At 43.9% G+C, this 21,216-nt stretch overlaps 1 protein-coding gene across 1 annotated transcript in view; it reads right to left on the reverse strand.

Moving 5' to 3' along the window:
• The window catches only part of top2a (DNA topoisomerase II alpha), a 60,872-nt gene extending 39,885 nt beyond the window's left edge, over positions 1-20,987 (reverse strand). Inside the window, exons 1-11 of the mRNA XM_078224115.1 lie at positions 20,739-20,987; positions 16,524-16,673; positions 15,952-16,042; positions 15,798-15,861; positions 14,477-14,622; positions 12,456-12,553; positions 11,829-12,041; positions 10,558-10,731; positions 3,798-3,899; positions 3,102-3,239; positions 1,710-1,848 (exon numbers count right to left, since the gene is read on the reverse strand). Of these exons, the coding sequence (XP_078080241.1) occupies positions 1,710-1,848; positions 3,102-3,239; positions 3,798-3,899; positions 10,558-10,731; positions 11,829-12,041; positions 12,456-12,553; positions 14,477-14,622; positions 15,798-15,861; positions 15,952-16,042; positions 16,524-16,673; positions 20,739-20,771 (1,348 nt within the window). The 5' untranslated portion in view covers positions 20,772-20,987. The remainder of the gene's footprint in view (positions 1-1,709; positions 1,849-3,101; positions 3,240-3,797; positions 3,900-10,557; positions 10,732-11,828; positions 12,042-12,455; positions 12,554-14,476; positions 14,623-15,797; positions 15,862-15,951; positions 16,043-16,523; positions 16,674-20,738) is intronic.
• Between the last annotated feature and the right edge of the window lie 229 nt (positions 20,988-21,216).

Genomic DNA, 21,216 nt, shown 5'->3' on the forward strand with positions numbered 1-21,216 from the left:
GGGATTTGCGCATTTGTTCCCAATGCACACGTGTCTCCCAGAGGCGGACCACGTTGGAAACCAGGGGGGAGAGAGATAAGTAATTTAATTTTTAAAATAAATGTATTTTAAATGTCATTATCAGGCCCGGCATGGAATTCTCCGGGCCCGATAGCATCTCCCATCCCGCTAGGAGTATTTCACTCCGGCGCGATTTAGAGTAGCTCCCCACTTGCGGGGAACTAGTGGGAGACCCCGCTGGAATGAAAGGGGGAGGAGGCAGCAATCGGGGCCCCGAGGGGGTTGGCCGGCTGGGGGGTGGTGCCCCCTGGGCAACCTTGCAGTGCCAGCCTGTGCCCCCTGGCACTGCCCACCGGGTATCAGACAATGCCAAGGGAACAATCGGTGGGGGATCCCACTGCCACTCTGCATTGGGATCAGTTGGGGCTGGAGGGAGGCCAGTGATCGGGGCGGGCTTGGGGGCAGGAGTGCTGTGGGGCACTGCTGCCTCACAGGACCAGGGACCCAGGTTCGATTCCTGGTTTGGATCACTGTCTGTGCGGAATCTGCACGTTCTCCCCGTGTCTGCATGGGTTTCCTTTGGGAGCTCCGGTTTTCTCCCACAGTCTGAAGGACTGGTGCTGGTTAGGTGCATTGGCCATGCTAAATTCTCCTTCAGTGTACCCAAACAGGCACCAGAGTGTGGCGACTTGGGGATTTTCACAGTAACTTCATCGCAGTGTTAATGCAAGCCTACTTGTGACACTAATGGTGGGAGATATAGGAAGGATATCAGAGGTAGGTTCTTTACGCAGAGAGTGGTTGGGATGTGGAATGGACTGCCTGCAGTGATAGTGGAGTCAGACACTTTAGGAACATTTAAGCGGTTATTGGATAGGCACATGGAGCACACCAGAATGATAGGGAGTGGGATAGCTTGATCTTGGTTTCAGATAAAGCTCGGCACAACATCGTGGGCCGAAGGGCCTGTTCTGTGCTGTACTGTTCTATCTATCTAATGAATAAACTTTAAAGGCTTTAAATCAAAGCCCCAACAGTCACCAAGAGGACAATTCCCACTGGATACTTTAGTCACTGCTCCTGGTGCTTGATAGTAAGGCAAATCAAATCACCAGATGCAACAGTCAGTATGTCTGATGTATAGCCTTTCAAATTGCTTGAACAAAAATAAGGCCACAATTACACAGGTTGCATTTTCCTGTTGTCACCTGAAACTGCACCTCAAAACCAACTGAACTTATTCTACGATCACTTCGCATATAAACTATTTCATGGGCTGTAGCTAGCTGATTCTTAAAATGAAAATTAAATAGACATCCATGAGTAACTTGCCTTAGTTGTGAATATACAACCTGTTATAACATTTAAATTCTGCAGATCATAGTTATGGGTCTTTAGTCAATGTTTTTATAAGATTTGAGATGCCTTATCGGATGTTCAAAGTTCAATTAAACAGAAAATGAATGAATCAACGGAATACATTGAACACAAGAACAGAATTCCTAGTTGTGCTCATATTACAGGCTTTGCTAACTGGTCAATGTTCTAGGATTTAAGGCAATGATTGCCAGTTCAATTTTCCACAACTTCTAGTTACATCCCATTATCCAGCATTTTCTTGCATTAAAATACTTTAGCACTTGAACATTGATACTTTATTGCTATGATAGTTGGCCTTCCCCAAAAACTTGTTAGAAATGTCATCATACCAGCATCGTTAGCATCATCCAGTTTCGGAATTCCTTTGATTTTTGTTTGCTTTAATCCTGAGCATTTCTTATTAAGCATATTCTGAGCTTTAAACCTAACCCAGTTCATGATGTTTTCAACAACGCCACAGCTCATTGCCTACAATAGAAACAGAACAATATGCTGTGAAGCATAATTTCACAGCTGGTCCAAACAATACAGCAAAATAATTATTTTTTCAAATCATGAACATATTCAAAATTGGCACTTAATAATGTAGTACACATCAACAGGCTTCATGAAATAGATGTCTCAAGTTGTAACTACCAAGGAAGACATCTTTGGCTGACTCCTTTGATCAGGATTTTCCGCTGCTATTGGATGGGTTCAGTGAGAAAAGTGGAAAATCTCGCAAGAACTGCAAAGTTGCATTTTATTAATGCATAAACACGTGATGTGATTGTCCCTCCCCATCAGTGACTGGGCGCATTTCCCGACATTCACGTTATAATACATTGCTACATCATCAGACCTACACCGGCATCATGCTCCGTTTGAAAGTCTATCCATGGCGGCGTGACTTCAGAATGATGCAAATCACAACTGGTCTCCCGAAGTGTGCACCTAGTGAACAGACCTTCCATGGGAGCTCAGTTGAGCATGGCGCCCAGTGGAGAGGGTCATGCCCATTGCAGTCAATGGCTTCAACGCCACTTTTCTTGCTTGCCACCGGTGTGTGCCGAATTCTAGGAAAACTGCACCCTTTCACTTGGAAAACCTTTGGTCTCTGCCTACCACTTCCCCAATAAAGACATAGCAGAGAACAAGAACTAGCTTTTGTTTTCTACATTCAATGGCACCATGTTGAAACTGTCATGCATTCCACAACAAATAACACTGAAAATATTTTGCATAAAGGCACCTTCCTTTTGCCTGTGGAAAACTACAATTGGATATAAATTGGATCAATGTTCATGGCAGGGCAGATAGTGACATAGCTGGTCATAGGGAAGCAAAGATAGGGGCAAAAGAATCAAAATATGGGTACGGCAAAAGAATGCGAATCACTAACATATGTTGTTACAGAGCAGATATGTACATAGCAGGTGTAGAGAAGTATTAAGTATACTTTGGCCGTTTACGCCATGCTCCCACTGCAGTAAAGTCAGGAAATTGATGCCCAGCCAAATTTCTGTTCACTGCAGCGGGATAGGAAAATCTCGCCAGCGTGAACAGCCGTAACTTTCCGGTCTCTGAGTAGGCCACTAATTTTTTTTAAACTCTAAAAGACCCAATTGTCAAAGGGGCGTAGAAATATAAATACACGAGTATAGAAAAACAAAGCCATTAAAATGTAAGCACTTTTGGAGTGGCATCCAATGAAAAAAAAATACAGTGATGTTAAAGCATACCGCTTTGGTGAATTTCTCAGACAACATGCATCGTGACCCAAAACTCTTTGCTTGAAGGGTCATGTTCTCTTTGGTCTGGGAGTCAAATGTTGGGTTTTCAATCAAACTGTTCACAAAGACCCAAAGGTGATTCTTGATCTGCCATAAATCCAAGTTTATAACTGTTAATAATACACAAATAGGCAACAGAGAATAATCAGACATGCTGCGTCATAAACAATAAAGCAAATGACTAGACATTAACGATTAGAGATTAAAACTTATTTCCTTGATCAACAAATCCATTTTCTTTTTTAAAAAAAAGGCAGATGACAAACATTAGATTGGTCAGACTGACAATGACATCCATTACTGTCTTTCCTTATAAGGCTGTACTTCTCATTTCAGAAACTTGAGAAATAGGTCTTATGTTTCACATGTTTAACCCTGAGGGCTACAGGTGAGCCATGAAACCATCAGATTTCTTTGTCTTTAGTTACCACTCTATTAGCATAAGAGATCCGTCCAGTGGTAATTTTTTGAAATGGATACCCATTTTAAAATGGAAAAGAAATCACTGGGAGTTACATTCCTTCTCATTTAAAATCCACCTCCTATTATGTATCCAGATATCAATAAAGCTGTCACATGTGTGAAAAAGATGTATTTCACTTTCAGACATGTTACACTGTCAAACACATTTTATACAAACCTCACCTGAAATGGCTTCACTGCAACCCCTCCTTTATTTTTCTTCTTAACAACCTCAATTAATTTGTTCACCAATTGGTCAGTGACATAGTCGACATGTCTCCCACCCTATAAAAAGAAATAGTCACATCAGGCATTAAAATGCCTCAAGTAAAACTGATGACCAACATCCTCCCATTCTCATCTTTCCACTATTGACGGTGATGCGTTCATCATTTAGGCTCCAAGCTTTGAAATCATTTACTCATTTGCCACAAATATGTGGATAGGCTGACAAGGGGTGAGGCCACATTGGATTTGGTACTGGGAAATGAACCGGGCCAAGTGTTAGATTTGGTTGTGGGAGAGAACTTGGGAGATAGTGACCACAATTCGGTGTCTTTTGTTATTGCAATGGAGAGGGATAGGGCCGGACGGCAGGGCAAGGCTTACAATTGGGGGAGAGGTAATTATGATGCGATTAGGCAAGAATTAGGGGGCATAAGATGGGAACAGAAACTGTCAGGGAAAGGCACTGATGAAAAGTGGAACTTTTTCAAGGAACAAATACTGGGTGTCCTTGATAGGTATGTCCCTGTCAGGCAGGGAGGAAATGGCCGAGTGAGGGAACCGTGGTTCACAAAAGAGGTGGAATGTCTTGTGAAAAGGAAGAGGGAAGCTTATGTAGGGATGAGGAAACAAGGTTCAGATGGCTCGATTGAGGGTTACAAGTTAGCAAGGAATGAGCTGAAAAAGGGGCTGAGGAGAGCTAGGAGGGGACATGAGAAGTCCTTGGCGGGTCGGATCAAGGAAAACCCCAAGGCTTTTTACTCTTATGTGAGGAATAAAAGAATGACCAGGGTGAGGTTAGGGCCGGTCAAGGACAGTGGTGGGAACTTGTGTATGGAATCAGTAGAGATAGGCGAGGTGATGAATGAATACTTTTCTTCAGTGTTCACCAAGGAGAGGGGCCATGTTTTTCAGGAAGAGAAGGTGTTACAGGCTAATAGGCTGGAGAAAATAGATGTTCGGAGGGAGGATGTATTGGCAGTTTTGAATAAACTGAAGGTCGATAAGTCCCCTGGGCCTGATGAAATGTATCCTAGGATTCTTTGGGAGGAGAGGGATGAGATTGCAGAGCCTTTGGCTTTGATCTTTGGGTCCTCGCTGTCCACGGGGATGGTGCCAGAGGACTGGAGAGTGGCGAATGTTGTTCCTCTGTTTCAGAAAGGGAATAGAAATGACCCTGGTAATTATAGACCGGTTAGTCTGACTTCGGTGGTTGGTAAATTGATGGAAAAGGTCCTTAGGGATGGGATTTACGACCATTTAGAAAGATGCGGATTAATCCGGGATAGTCAGCACGGATTTGTGAAGGGCAAATCGTGCCTCACAAATTTGATAGAATTTTTTGAGGAGGTAACTAGGTGTGTTGATGAAGGTAGGGCGGTTGATGTCATATACATGGATTTTAGTAAGGCGTTTGATAAGGTCCCCCATGGTCGGCTTATGATGAAAGTAAGGAGGTGTGGGATAGAGGGAAAGTTGGCCGATTGGATAGGTAACTGGCTATCTGATCGAAGACAGAGGGTGGTGGTGGATGGAAAATTTTCGGACTGGAGGCAGGTTGCTAGCGGAGTGCCGCAGGGATCGGTGCTTGGTCCTCTGCTCTTTGTGATTTTTATTAATGACTTAGAGGAGGGGGCTGAAGGGTGGATCAGTAAATTTGCTGATGACACCAAGATTGGTGGAGTAGTGGATGAGGTGGAGGGCTGTTGTAGGCTGCAAAGAGACATAGATAGGATGCAAAGCTGGGCTGAAAAATGGCAAATGGAGTTTAACCCTGATAAATGTGAGGTGATTCATTTTGGTAGGACTAATTTAAATGTGGATTACAGGGTCAAAGGTAGGGTTCTGAAGACTGTGGAGGAACAGAGAGATCTTGGGGTCCATATCCACAGATCTCTAAAGGTTGCCACTCAAGTGGATAGAGCTGTGAAGAAGGCATATAGTGTGTTAGCTTTTATTAACAGGGGGTTGGAGTTTAAGAGCCGTGGGGTTATGCTGCAACTGTACAGGACCTTGGTGAGACCGCATTTGGAATATTGCGTGCAGTTCTGGTCACCTCACTATAAGAAGGATGTGGAAGCGCTGGAAAGAGTGCAGAGGAGATTTACCAGGATGCTGCCTGGTTTGGAGTGTCGGTCTTATGAGGAAAGGTTGAGGGAGCTGGGGCTGTTCTCTCTGGAGCGGAGGAGATTGAGGGGAGACTTAATAGAGGTTTATAAAATGATGAAGGGGATAGATCGAGTGAACGTTCAAAGACTATTTCCTCGGGTGGATGGAGCTATTACAAGGGGGCATAACTATAGGGTTCATGGTGGGAGATATAGGAAGGATATCAGAGGTAGGTTCTTCACGCAGAGAGTGGTTGGGGTGTGGAATGGACTGCCTGCAGTGATAGTGGAGTCAGACACTTTAGGAACATTTAAGCGGTTATTGGATAGGCACATGGAGCACACCAGGATGGTAGGGAGTGGGATAGCTTGATCTTGGTTTCAGATGAAGGTCGGCACAACATCGTGGGCCGAAGGGCCTGTTCTGTGCTGTAATGTTCTATGTTCTAAATACTTTGAAAACCCCATTAAACATAACCTTTTAGTCACTACGTACTATGTTGTTTGGTTCCATGTTGAATTACAACTTTGAGAAGCAAGGCATACCCTTTTCTACACGAAAGGTGCTATATAGTTGCAAGCTGTAATCATAAAAAGGTACAATAATCCAGACTTTCACTTTCTCTGAATTGCTTTGACCAAGAGTGGCTCGGCAGGAGCACTACTGATCGAGCTGGTCGGGTCCTAAAGGATACAATTGCTAGACTGGGTCTGCAGCAAGTGGTGAAGGAACCAACAAGAGGAAGAAACATACTTGACCTCATCCTTAACAATGTGCTGGCTGCAGATGCATCTGTCCATGACAGTATCGGTAAGAGTGACCACCACATAGTCCTCGTGGAGCCAAAGTGCCACCTTCACATTGAGAATAACTGCCATCGTGTTGTGTGGCACTATCACTGTGCTAAATGGGACAGACTTCGAACAGATCTAGCAACTCAAGACTGGGCATCCATGAGGCGCTGTGGGCCATCAATAAAGCAGAACTGTATTCCAGCACAATCTGCAACCTCATGGCCCAGCATATCCCCCACTTTACCATTACCATCAAGCCAGAGGTTTAATGGAGAGTGCAGGAGGGCATGTCAGGAACAGCATCAGGCATACATAAAATTGAGGCGTCAACCTGGTGAAGTTAATAAACAGGACTACTTGCATGCCAAACAGCATAAATAGCAAGTGAGCAATCTCATAACCAACGGATCAGATCTAAGCTCTGCCACATCCAGTCATGAACGCTGGTGGACAATTAAACAACTCACTGTAGGAGGAGGCTCTACAAATATCCCCATCTTCAATGATGGAGGAGTTTAGCATATCAGTGCAAAAGATAAGGCTGAAGCATTTGCAGCAATCATCAGCCACAAGTGCCAAGTGAATGAGCCATCTCGGCCTCCTACAGTGGTCCCCAGCATCTCAGATGCCAGTCTCTAGCCAATTCAATTCACTCCACAGGATATCAAAAAACGGTTGGATGCACTGGATACTGCAAAGGCAATGGGCCGTGATAACATTCCGGCAATAGTACTGAAGACTTCTGCTCCAGAATTTGCTGCTCCCCTAGCCAAGCTCTTCCAGTACACCTACAACACTGGCATCTGCCCGACAATGTGTAAAATTGCCCAGATGTGTCCTGTACACGAAAAGCAGGACATATCCAAACCGGCCAATTACCGCCCAGCCTACTCTCGATCATTAGTAAAGTGATGGAAGGGGTTCATCAACAGTGCTGTTAAGCAGCACCTGTTCAGCAATAACTTGCTCAGTGACGCCCAGTTTGGGGTTCGCCAGGGTCACTCAGCTCCTGACCTCATTACAGCCTTGGTTCAATCATGGACAAAAGAGCTGAATTCCAGAAGTGAAATGAGAGTGACAGCCCTTGACATCAAGGCCGCATTCAACTGAGTGTGGCATCAAGGAACCCTGGCAAAACTGGAATCAACGGGTATCAGCAGGCAAAGTCTGGTGGTTGGAGTGATACCTGGCACATAAGAAAATGGTTATGGTTGAGGAGGGTCACTCATCTCAGTTCCAGGACATCTATGCAGGAGTCCCTCAGTGTCCTAGGCCCAACCATCTTCAGCTGCATCATCAATGACCTTCCCTCCATCATAAGGTCAGAAGTGGGGATGTTCGCCAATGATTGTACAACGTTCAGCACCATTCGCGACTCCTCAGATAGTGAAGCAGTACATCTTCACATGCAACAAGATCTGGACAATATCCAGGCTTGAGCTGACAAGTGGCAAGTAACACTCTCACCACACAAATGCAAGGCAATGACAATCATTAATAAGAGACACTCTAACCACTGCGCCTTGACATACAATGGTGTTACCATCACTGGATCCCCCACTGTCAACATGCTTGAGGTTACCATTGACCAGAAACTCAACTGGACTCGTCACATAAATACAGCGGCTACAAGATCAGATCAGAGGCTAGGAACACTGCCATGAGTAACTCACTTCCTGATTCCCCAAATCCTGTCCACCATCTACAAGGCAGGAGTATGATGGAATACTCCCCACTTACCTGGATGGGTGCAGCTACAACAATACTCAAGAAGCTTGACACACCCAGGACAAAGCAGGTCGCTTGATTGGCACCACATCCACAAACATCCACTCCCTCCACCACTGACGCTCAGTAGCAGTGTGCACTATTCTACAAGATGCACTGCAGCAATTCACCAAAGATCCTTAGACAGCACCCTACAAACCCACGACTACTTCGATCTAGAAAGGCAAGGGCAGCAGATACATGGGAACACCACCACCTGCAAGTTCCCCTCCAAGCCCCTCACCATCCTGACTTGGAAAAATATCACCGTTCCTTTGCAGTTGCTGGGTCAAAATCCTGGAATTCCCTTCCTAATGGCATTGTGGGTCAACTCATAGCATGTGGATCGCAGCATTTCAAGAAGGTAGCTCACCACCACCTTCTCAAGAACAACTAGGGATGGGCAATAAATGCTGGCCAGCCAGCGACATCCATGTCCCACGAATGAATAAAACATATCTTTGCTGCCTAATTTAATAATCAAGCACATCCTTCAATGGAGGTTTATGCAGAGTCAAGATGTATTTTCCATTTGCCACAACAGCTATCCTAACAGATTCTGAGAATGACAATTATGTCCGCTGTTTTATTTGGTAAACTCACAATTATGGGAAATTGTGTTGTCCACTTGGACCTGTTAAAAACTGAACTGAAACTGCTCAGGATTTACTCCATTTATTATTTTACATGCCGATTGGCTGAATTCAAACACACTGAAGATACAAATAAACGCATGCTACTCAGGGGCGATTTTACCATCACGTTGCGCCCGTTTTCGGGCATGACGCGGTGATAAAGTGGGCCGTAAAGCGTTGAGGGTGATTGGCAGCAGTTCTTGCATCCGGCGCCATTTTACTAGCACCGGATATCCGGCATAGTCAGCCTCTCGCCGGAAATAGGCAAGAGGCGAGTTAACATGTTTAAATTTATTAAAATGAACATTTGCATCTGCTAACCAAACCTGGCGCTCAATCGTCTGGGCTCAGCTCCATTTATGACCTCTTCAGGAAAGGTTTGTGCCGGCATGGAATAGACATGCTGCCCATGAATGGGGAGCAGTTGACTTGGCCTCTCTGGTAAAACCGGAGGCCATTGAAGCCTCCTAGAGAGGCCGAGGGCAAGAGGGGGGCCTTGGGCAATGCCACCCTGGCAATGCCAGGGGAGGGGCTAATGGGGGAGGGGGCCCACTGCCACTCTGTAGGGAGTGGTGTATGGGGAGGAGGCCCATTGCTACTCTATAGCAATCAGCTGGGGGGTGGGGGGGTGGGGGGGGGGGGGGGGGGGCAGTGGGCCCGCGATTGCGCGGGGTCGGGGGAGCTGCTTCGGGTAGCCTGCAATAGCAGGAGCCTGACAGCTCTTTCTTGTCAGTCAGACCCCTGCTACTGCTATGTGCAGTATCAGACGCCTGCACATGTGCAATTCCTCCCTCTAGAGTCTTTCGGACGCGTTACGCCCGCACACTGGATTCTGCAGTGCGAAACTGACACACTCAAAACTTTGCAGGCAGAGTGCATATTGAGAGGGGTACTAAAAACGGGCCTAAAAGTTGGATCTGAAACTCTCCCAGTTTCAAGTCCACCCAACATTAGAACTTCTGCACCACCAGGTGCAGAAAGGTTGAGACAGAGGGCAGAATTTTACTGGCACATCCGCTTGAGGTTCTTACGAACCCCCCACAAGGCCAATGGAGAATGCTGTTCTCCGAGCCTCGCCCGCACCTGGAATCGGTGCGGGCATGCCGGTAAAATTCCAGCCAGGGACTCAATGTTCCAAGCATTTCTCAACCTAAACTCCCTGATTCCTGAAGAATTTGTCCTGCAATACACCTCGCATGTTAACTGAGCCACTTCCATTTCCCTCTTTATAAACCATTGTCTTTGTTAAAACGAACAAACTCACAGAAGATAAAAACATGGCCTTTAGCTGTTTGGTTCAGCTACTTCCTGAATAAACTAGTTAAGAGAATTATTTATTTTCAGGCCATGTTCTCCAAGGCAAATCTATTTGGTGAAACACCTATAAGCTAGCAAAAATAAATGTCAGCTTACCTTTGTGGTGGCAATGCTATTTGCAAAGCTGATCTGTTGGAAGCCTTTCTCGCTCATAGTCATACAGACTTCCCACCGCTCATTTACAACTTCATGGACTACTTTAAGTGGGCTGCCTGTTTCATCCACTTTGTCTTTTACGTAAAGCTCCACATAGCTACGGAATCCAGAAACCTATTAGCATTAAGACAAGATAAAGTATCAGTTTTGGACACTGGTCTGGACTCTGCAGCATAATGATAGTGAAACTGTCAGCTTGCTATCATTACTGACCCTACATACACAGTTAAATCCAGTGATTGTAAGTTTCTCCAGAAGGTGCACCAGTAAAGTACCCCTATAGACTATCAATTAGAAATTAATGAATTGATGAGAACTTCTGCTTTATGCTACCAGCCTTATTGCAAAACCCCCTGAAAAAGTCACATGCTACTGAATGAGGTACAACTGAGTTCAACAGCATTAAGTATTGCTGAAAACTCTTTCTGGCCCTGAAAACTAATTTTATATTTGTGGAACGTCAAATGTCTTCATTGTGATAAACAATTCACATTTTAAAATACATTTCAAGACTTTGTTATTTCTACTGCTACCTTAATCTCCCAAACATTTATTTCAATCTTTGTAAAACTTAATTAAAAGCTCATTTTTCTCTCTGGTTGACTGAGAGAATACTTCCAAAGAAATTGTTTTTTACTTGCTTGATGATGTGATTGCTGGACACCCGGAGATCCTGAGATTTAATGTAACACCAGGAAAGGGGAAAGTCTTAACAAAAGTATTGCTAGATATTTGTGGGTAGCTTTCTTTGGGGTAAGCAGCAAACACTGTTGCTACACCACTGACCTCAAAATCCAGGGAAATATCTAATTCTGTTCTAGTGCACTTAAATTGAAGGGTCAACTCAGGGGAACCATTAGCCAAGAAGCAGAGGGTTTATCTGCCTGCTTGTCCAAGAAACGCTAGGTACAAATCTAATATGGACATGAATTGGGTAAAAGCCTCATTTTGGGATCAGTAATGCTGAATGTACAGCTGGATGTCTCCTTTCCATCTTGAAAGTGAGCTGCAGCAACACTTATATCATTTTCACTTTTCAAGTTGCTTTGGGGCAGTCATTATTTAGCATTAATCATTAAAATTATAGACTAAATCAGTATATTAAAAGCAACTCTAACTTGCCACTTCTTATAAATGCAGTGGCAGTCAGATATAGCTGTGCACTAATATACCTTTTCTGAAAAACCTTAACAGTATTTTTAAAAACGTACAGGTAATTTCTTGCCATTTAGGAACACTTTGACTCCTTTGCAGGTGCCAGCAATATCATATGCTCTCCGTGACATCATTGCCACAATATCTTTATCAAGGGTCTGCATTTTGAATTTTGGGAGATCAGGTTGAAAAGTGATGCAAGTGTAGTCATCACCATCGAAGGGCTTGATTTTAGCTTCTTGTGTATCTCCCATATTGTTCGTCCAAGTCTGCAAAGAAAAAGTGGAATAAAATTAATGAAAACCAACCATGATTAAATTTCATATCATTCTTGAATTTGTCTAAAAGGATTTTAACTAGGAACTTAATTAACTAAAACTGCCCGAATTACACCTCTTAACTATAACGCATTTCCTGAAAATTTGGAAACAAAAATACCAACATGTTTCAAAATGGATTTATCATTAAAAGAAATCCAAAAAGTAATGCAGATGCAGGATGATTTTTTTCAGCAATCCTTTTAAGACAGCAGCACCTGCTAAAGGTACATGATATTTTGTAGATACCAGTCTAAGAACTATCTCACACTACAAACTACTCCGAAAAAAGATTAATATTGAAGTTCTTTTGAACCCCAAGTTAGGCTAAAAGACTAATTACTCAGGGTTGTCAGTTCAATGCACCTGTTTGAAACATTTCTTGTACTCTCTGCAAGCAGTTTCCACTGTAAACTTTGTGCTGAAAATGTTGCAAAGCTTTGCACCATAACCGTTTCGTCCACCTGAAACAAACAAATAAGGATTATTTTCCGGTTCGGTAATAGCTTAAAAGCAAAAACTGATGGCGCCAAACCTGCAATTTACAGACTTTTTAAAGACATAGTATTCAGTGCTTTTCATGTTGCCTGAGTAAGAAAAAATGAAGTTCAAGTATCACAAAGCAACAAGACATTTTAAGCAGATATGGTATTATCTATCTATATCAAGGAATTTAAAATGTACACTGTATTTCACATTTTTGTTACATTTATAATGAAACGGCTCATGCTGACTTGTCATTCTCTAATTATGCCCTGCCACAAGTGATGTCACGTCTCAGTTTTGTTCCTCAAACAAACTGTAACTCTAAAAACTCCTCCTATATTTCAACCAAATCTATGTCTCAAACTTCCATGTGATTTGCTATTTAACTATAAATAACGTAAGAGTGAAATGGACATTATAAGTCAGGGCAGAAAAATGAATTTAAATTATATGATGCAGCACCTCGCTGCAGTTATCCTCACCTTTCATCCATTTAATCTTGATTCTCCCATGAAAAATGTTACAGGAAATCAATTTGTTACAACCCATACTCAGTTAAAGGGTGATGTCAACTTCTTTCCACCCCATCGTACATCAGAGATCTATAAAAGCGACTTCAATTTTATGCCAGAGATGCACCAAATCAGGTATTTTGAAAACCTGGCAAACTGGCCGTTGAAATCAAGGCCACCTAAGTCCTAACTGAGCTCATTTCTTATTTTTATTGAAGGGAAAATGGCAAATGGAGTTTAACCCTGATAAATGTGAGGTGATTCATTTTGGTAGGACTAATTTAAATGTGGATTACAGGGTCAACGGTAGGGTTCTGAAGACTGTGGAGGAACAGAGATCTTGGGGTCCATATCCACAGATCTCTAAAGGTTGCCACTCAAGTGGATAGAGCTGTGAAGAAGGCCTATAGTGTGTTAGCTTTTATTAACAGGGGGTTGGAGTTTAAGAGCCGTGGGGTTATGCTGCAACTGTACAGGGCCTTGGTGAGACCACATTTGGAATATTGTGTGCAGTTCTGGTCACCTCACTATAAGAAGGATGTGGAAGCGCTGGAAAGAGTGCAGAGGAGATTTACCAGGATGCTGCCTGGTTTGGAGGGTAGGTCTTATGAGGAAAGGTTGAGGGAGCTAGGGCTGTTCTCTCTGGAGCGGAGGAGGCTGAGGGGAGACTTAATAGAGGTTTATAAAATGATGAAGGGGATAGATAGAGTGAACGTTCAAAGACTATTTCCTCGGGTGGATGGAGCTATTACAAGGGGGCATAACTATAGGGTTCATGGTGGGAGATATAGGAAGGATATCAGAGGTAGGTTCTTTACGCAGAGAGTGGTTGGGGTGTGGAATGGACTGCCTGCAGTGATAGTGGAGTCAGACACTTTAGGAACATTTAAGCGGTTATTGGATAGGCACATGGAGCACACCGGGATGATAGGGAGTGGGATAGCTTGATCTTGGTTTCAGATAAAGCTCGGCACAATATCGTGGGCCGAAGGGCCTGTTCTGTGCTGTACTGTTCTATGTTCTGATGGTTGCCTTACTGGTTCATAAATCTTGGATCACAGAATACTACAATGCAGAAGAGGCCCTTCGGTCCATTGAATCTGCACCGATGCATGAAATGCCCTGACCTGCCCACCTAATTGAATCAAAGTTTTTAAATAACCAGATACAAACTATACGTAGCACCCAAGACACCATGGCATCTACCAGTGTAGTCTAACTGGTCATTTTTTATTTGTGATATAGAATGATCACATCAGGGTTTTGTTTAGCTTCAATGACACATTCAAAGTACTTTGTCCTATGGCAGACACTAACATCTGAATGCTAGTTAAATCTCATACTTTTAAATAGCTGAACTCCAAATAATAGTAAATAACACAAACGTACCAGTAACTTTCTTCTGATCATCATCATAGTTGCTGGAAGTCAGTAACTGGCCAAAAATGAGATTAGGAACAAAAACCTTCTCTATTTTATGCTCCACAACAGGAATTCCCTTTCCGTTGTTCCACACTGTAATTGTGTTGTTCTCACTGCGAGTAAAAAACATAACAATTTCACTTTCTCCATGTTATACATGATTCCTACATCCTGTCCACTAACTACGAGGCACAAGCCTGGATGAGTTCAGCTTCAGTGCTCAAGAAGCTCAATACTATGCAGAGCAAAGCAGCATCCTATCCACCATATTAAACACTCACTTTCTCTGCCATGTGTACCATACGTAAATGGACCGCAGCAACTTGCCTAGCCTCTTGCAAAAGCATGATCTCCACCATCTAGGACTAGGGCAGCAGGATGCATGGGAACCCCACCACCTGCAAATTTTGCTCCAAGCCACACAGCATCCTGACCCGAAATTATATCAGTTTCTTCACTATCATTGGGTCTAAAACCTGGAACTCCCTCCTTAACATCACTGCAGGTCAACCTACACCACATGGACTGCAGTGCTTCAAGAAGAGAGCTCACTTCTCAATTTGGAATGGACAATAAATGCTGGCCTTGCTAATGATATTCACACCATGGATCATTTTGGTCATTACCAGACATGGCTTTGTCACATTTTACTTTGTGTTGAACAATCTTACCTTATTTCTGGAGCTGACAATAGCATTGTGGAGTTGCATTATACTTTGTGGAGTTAAATTATTTAACATTGACCTGCCTTTGGATTCATGGCATTAATAGTTATGAAGACTGACCAGATTGATCCTCTGATTTTTCAGATGCTTGGTAGTCAAAATAACAATACAAAGTAAATAACATGAAGGAAATTTGACTAAGCTAAAAATTGTGTAAATATTGCACGCCTATTTCTAGCATTTTAGTTTTAAATTATTGGGGCCAAATAAATTTTCACTCATCCTATGTGGCTTGCCATTTGGTTGGCTCATCAAGTAGCACTCAGTGACTGGACTGATGGCCATTTGCATGAAGCATGAGTATGATAAACATTAAACCAAAGCCTGGCTGTCTTTTTCACATATCAGCTGGTCTCACTGAAATGCAACTTATAAATATGATTGCACACTGCATATCATTTTTCACATCAGACACAGTTCACTTTCATAAACAAGATCACCTTAAAATTACACGGAGCAAGCTTCAAACTTTGTCACTTACATTCACTTTAAAACGATTTACCCCATCATAAATAATTAGGAACCCACAGAGGTTTTCTAAATAGATTTTAAAAAACACTTACGGGTCAATATTAATTTTGATGCAGGACATGTTTTTATCCCTCTGCTTGTTATCGGCCGCATTCACTATTAAAAAAGAGAGTTAATTCAGCAATTTAATTTATACTCACATTCCAAAATCCAGAAAGATTATTTAGGAGTTTTGTTTCCACGTACCTAGAATTTCATCAAATATCTTGTACAAACCAGGAACAAAAGTCACTTCTCTGCAATTAAGGCCAACTTCTTCATCAAACACCCACATTTGCTATAAAATAATAGAGACCGCATTTTCATGCAATTGGAGATCACACACAGTAATTTTCTCATACAGTTCTCATATTTTCGAAGGTATTCAGTAAACATCAGGCAGACGAATGCTTCCCAATGTTGCATTCTAAATATTACTAAGAGCACCCCAGTGATAGTGATGTTACAACTGGCCTCAATCTGGAACAGGGAGGGGATGGAGTGTAAAAGAAATAAATTTCCCCATTAAAACAATGAGGTTACACTATTAAAACTTAATACTTATACTATTTTGGAAGGTGAAAGGGGAAAATCATAAACTTGAAATAAAAAACTCAAAACAGCGGCAAAAAGATTGTGATTTTTGTGTCAGAAATAGGCAATTACCACCCTTTGCATTCAAAAGGAGCATGCAAAATGGAATTGCCTCCTCTGTCATATTCTTAACAATGAGTTTAGATTAGCATGTTTAATTCACAATGCAAAAAATCAATACTCACTTGCACAACCGTCTCCACGGAGCCAATGTAACTGTCAGGACGGAGCAAAATATGCTCCAACTGCGTCTTTTTCTGGTAGATTCTCTCAACAGACAACCTACGATCTTGATCACCTTTCTTCACCTTACTTACTTGATTGGGAAACAAAGGCTGCGTGAAGATGAAAATAAAGTTAATTTTGACGTTATTCTTCTCGACTTCTCTACCTGAAGGCAAGTCTTTGGGATTATTGACTAAACATGCAAAATGCCATCAATATTTGTTGAGATTAGGGAGCAGGAACAGGCTCAAGTCTACCTCAGCCAGAATGAACATCAAACTCTGCGGTTGGCATTAATCTGATTCACAAACTAGCTGTTTATATACACTGATCTTACACTGTGTAGCAAAACAAATAACAACTGATACAAGGTAATGGTATACGGATCACTCTATTGTATGGGCAAGTTATATAAACAATTTGTAAAAAATATGTATCATATAGCTAAAATACTTGAAAATTGTTGGCTGATTTAATTTGGGGAAATTGGTAGCAAAACCTTTTTGGAAGACAGGCAAGGGAGAGAAATTATAGTTAAGTATGTTCTAATGACATACAAATGGATTTTCATCTAAAAGTGCCGTCACAGGTGGCATAAGCCATAACTACAACTGTGGCCAGAATATTCTGACCAGCAGGATCTCTGGTCCCGCCGAAGGTTTCCAGAGAACAGGAAACCCGTTGACAGCAGTGGAATCAGAAGATTTTGTTTCCGGCTAACTGTCTCCGCAAAACAAGCCGGAGAATATCCCACCCCGTGGGCATGATCTTACGATCTTGCCCTGCCTGTTGTTTGGCAAGACACAAGATTGGGTGAGATGTGAGAAATTGGGTGAGAGATAAGAAATTGGGTTCGCACCCGGTTTCTCGCCCTCCCTAATCATACTGGCCCTGTTTTGCTGGTGAAATTGGCTTTGCACCCTTTCTGTCATCAGTTAGTCCTGGATGCTATAGTCCGGGCTGGCTTGAACTTAACCGCTCTCCGGTTGAGCATCTCACTGGTGAGAATCAAAGCAGGTCTCCAGCAAGAGACCGGACATGATGGCCTTGCCGGGGGGATATCAAAGGCCATTGAAGCCCCCAGGTGGTCTGGGGCAGGGCCAGGCAGTGTCCACGGAACTGTGTCATCTTGTTTGGCACTTCCCCAACCACCTAATTCTGCCAGAGGCATGGTGCCTGAATGGGGTGCAGCCACGACAGAGGGACTGAGATCTGCAGGGGTGGGAAGAATGTAACTCTGCAGGGTGGTGATCGAGGGTGGGGGGGACTGCCTCTTATTGTCCACTTCAAATGAACTCTTATTCCTTCTCTTGCGAGGAACCAGGTCTGGAGATGTGCACGTATCTCATTTGATGTCAACATGACCTGCAGTGCCTGGTGGGCACTGCTAGGGTAACACTGCAAACCACCTGGGACTTTAACTTGCATAGAAACATAGAAGATAGGAGCAGGAGACAGCTATGTTGCCCTTCGAGCCTGCTCTGCCATTCATTATGATCATGGCTGATCGTCCAACTCAATAACCTAATCCTGCTTTTCCCCCATAACCTTTGATCCCGTTCACCCCAAGTGCTATATCCAGCCACCTCTTGAATAAATTACAACTTAGATAACAAACAGAAAGAAAAATGTTTAAAATTGGGGAAAACGCTATTTGAGCCAAGTCAAGCATCACCAATTGGGTAATGAATCTTTTTGCTTTCCAAGTAGCCTAGGAAGACGGCGCATCACAAAGATGGATGCGTTAGCCAAAAAAATGGCTAGAATACGGAGGCAAATCATGTCACAAGACTGCGAGGACATTGCATCACTATTGGAAACCTTACATTGAAGTATAGTTTACTTAAATCCGAGCAACACCAAACTCCTTCATGACATTAAGCCACTGGACTCTTTGTGCACTTTCTCAATTCTGCTCCCCACCCCCGACTCACTGATTAGGTACTTTTATATCTCTGGGTGCTCCGGTTCCTTCCCAGAATCCAAAGATGTGCAGGTTAGGTGGATTGCCTATGCTAACTAACTAACTGATGACCGGGCGGCACGGTGGCAGTGGTTAGCACTGTTGCCTCATAGCGCCAGGGACCTGGGTTCGATTCCCAGCTTGGGTCACGGTGTATGGAGTTTGCACGTTCTCCCTGCGTCTGCGTGGGTTTCCTTCGGGTGCTCCGGTTTCATCCCAGTCCAAAAATGTGCAGGTTAAGTGAATTGGCCATGCTAAATTCGCCCTCAGTGTACCCGAACATGCGCTGGAGTGTGGCGGCTCGGGGATTTTCACAGTAACTTCATTGCAGTGTGAATGTAAGCCTACTTACGACTAATAAATAAACTTTAAATTGCCCTTTAGTGTCGGGGGAGGGGGCTAGCGGGGTAAAGACAAGAGGCTATGGGAATAGGACTTGGGTGTAATTGTTGTCAGGGCAGGCTTGATGGGCCGAATGACCTCCTGCAGTAGGGGTTCCACGCAAACATTCCACTATTTTACTATTAAGAATGAGGTCCAGAGATGCACAAGTGTTCACATCCTGATATCAGCACATCATGGCACCGTGCAGGTCATGTTGACATCGGATGAGACACTTGCACATCTCCAGACCCGGATCCTGGGGAGAGAGGTCATTTGAAGTGGACAATAAGAGACTGTTTCACAACACCATAAGGGAATGTTAAATCTGCAAATTATTTTGCACACCTCTAACAAATCCCATTTAAACTTTTCCCTGCTGTGAAAAGGGAGAATAATCCCAATTTGTCCAAAAGAGATAAAATCCCCTACAATAATTCTGGTGGGCACGGTGGTTAGCACTGCTGCCTCACAGTGCCAGGGACCTGGGTTCGATTCCTGGCTTGGGTCACTGCCTGCGTGGAGTTTGCACATTCTCCCTGTGTCGGCATGGGTTTCTTTCCACAGTCCGAGACACGTGCTGATTAGGTGCATTGGCTGTGCTAAATGCTCCCTCAGTGTACCCTAACAGGCACCAGAGGTAGCGACTAGGGGATTTTCACAGTGCAATGTGGCACAGTGGTTAGCACTGCTGCCTCAGTGCCAGGGATCCGGGTTTGATTCCCGGCTTGGGTCACTGTCTGCAGAGTTTGCACGTTCTCCCCCAATCTGCGCGAGTTTCCTCCGGGTGCTCCGGTTTCCTCCCACAGTCCAAAGATGTGTTGGTTAGGTGCATTGGCTGTGCTAAATTCTCCCTCAGTGTACCCGAACAGGCGCCGGAGTGTAGCGACTAGGGGATTTTCAGTGTAATGTGGCACAGTGGTTAGCACTGCTGCCTCACAGCAAGAAGTTTAACAACACCAGGTTAAAGTCCAACAGGTTTATTTGGTAGCAAATGCCACTCGCGCCAGGGATCTGGGTTTGATTCCCAGCTTGGGTCACTGTGCAGAGTCTGCACATTCTCCCCGTGTCTGCATGGGTTTCCTCCGGGTGCTCCGGTTTTATCCCAGTCTTGAGATGTGCTGGTTCGGTGCATTGGCCGTGCTAAATTCCCCCTCAGTGTACCTGAACAGGCGCTGGTGTGTGGAGACTAGGGGATTTTCACAGTAACTTCATTGCAGGGTTAATGTCAGCCTTACTTGTGACACTAATCAATAAACTTTACTTTTACTTTGCTCCAACTTGCTCTGGAACTGGAGATTCAATTCCTTATCTTCCAGATCAGCCTAACGGCTAACATTTTCAACAAGATGGGGTTGGGGGGGGGCATTTTTTGATTTGATTTATTATTCTCACATGTATTGGGACACAGTAAAAGATATTATTTTTTGACCACGATACGGACAAAACATTCATAGGATACATAGGGGAGCAGGCAAGGAGAGGGTGCAGAATATAGTGTTAACAGTCATAGCTAGGGTGTAGAAGTGGAGGGGGGGGGGGAATCATAAAAAGACTTTGCAAACCTAGGATTGAGTTTTTTTTAAAAAAGAAAACAAAATGTATTTTGCTCTCTTCACCTCGAGGTGGATTTTTTCCCCACAACTTTTTTAAATTTAAAGAAAAAATAAAATAAATCCCACACTTTTCACTTCCTCCACTTCGACAAGGGAGGGGGTATTTTAAAAGCTGAAACTTTATCCTTGATCAAGTTTTAATCAGAAATAGTTGATGAGGAGCAATTTGGAAGCTGAAGTTTGAGGGGGGGGGGGGGAAGGGAAGCTGTACTCACCCTCAAGGGGCTCGATGCAAGATCCAACGCCATGGTTTCAAACGGCGATGTTTTAAAAAGCTGCTCAAACAAAGTAAACTTGGCGGGGAGCGGGGGGGGGGGAGGATATTATTTATTATTCTCTCTCTCGCTGTGTTTCTCTCCCTGAGGTGAAGCGATGGTGCTCGCGCTGGCCCTCCGCTCTCCTCCCGCTCGCACCGCGCGCTCAGACTAACTGCTCGCCGCTCGCGCCGCCCGATCTTTCTCAATGAAACGCCAGTCCCGCCAATGGCGCGGCGGCCCGCCAAAAAACCCCGGCCAATCCCGACCGCCCGGCTTCAGAGTTTGAATCTGATTGGGCGGCACTGCTGGGGGGAGTGGGTGAGAGGAAGAAGGCGGGCGTGACGTCGCGGCGCCGCAATGCCCGGCGGGAGTTGTAGTTTCCTTCGCCTTCGTTGTTTACGTCATCACAAGTCCAGCTCTCGCTCAGTGAAGGTGG

Source organism: Mustelus asterias, chromosome 11, assembly GCF_964213995.1.
Source record: "Mustelus asterias chromosome 11, sMusAst1.hap1.1, whole genome shotgun sequence".
Classification (NCBI taxonomy): Eukaryota; Metazoa; Chordata; class Chondrichthyes; order Carcharhiniformes; family Triakidae; genus Mustelus; species Mustelus asterias.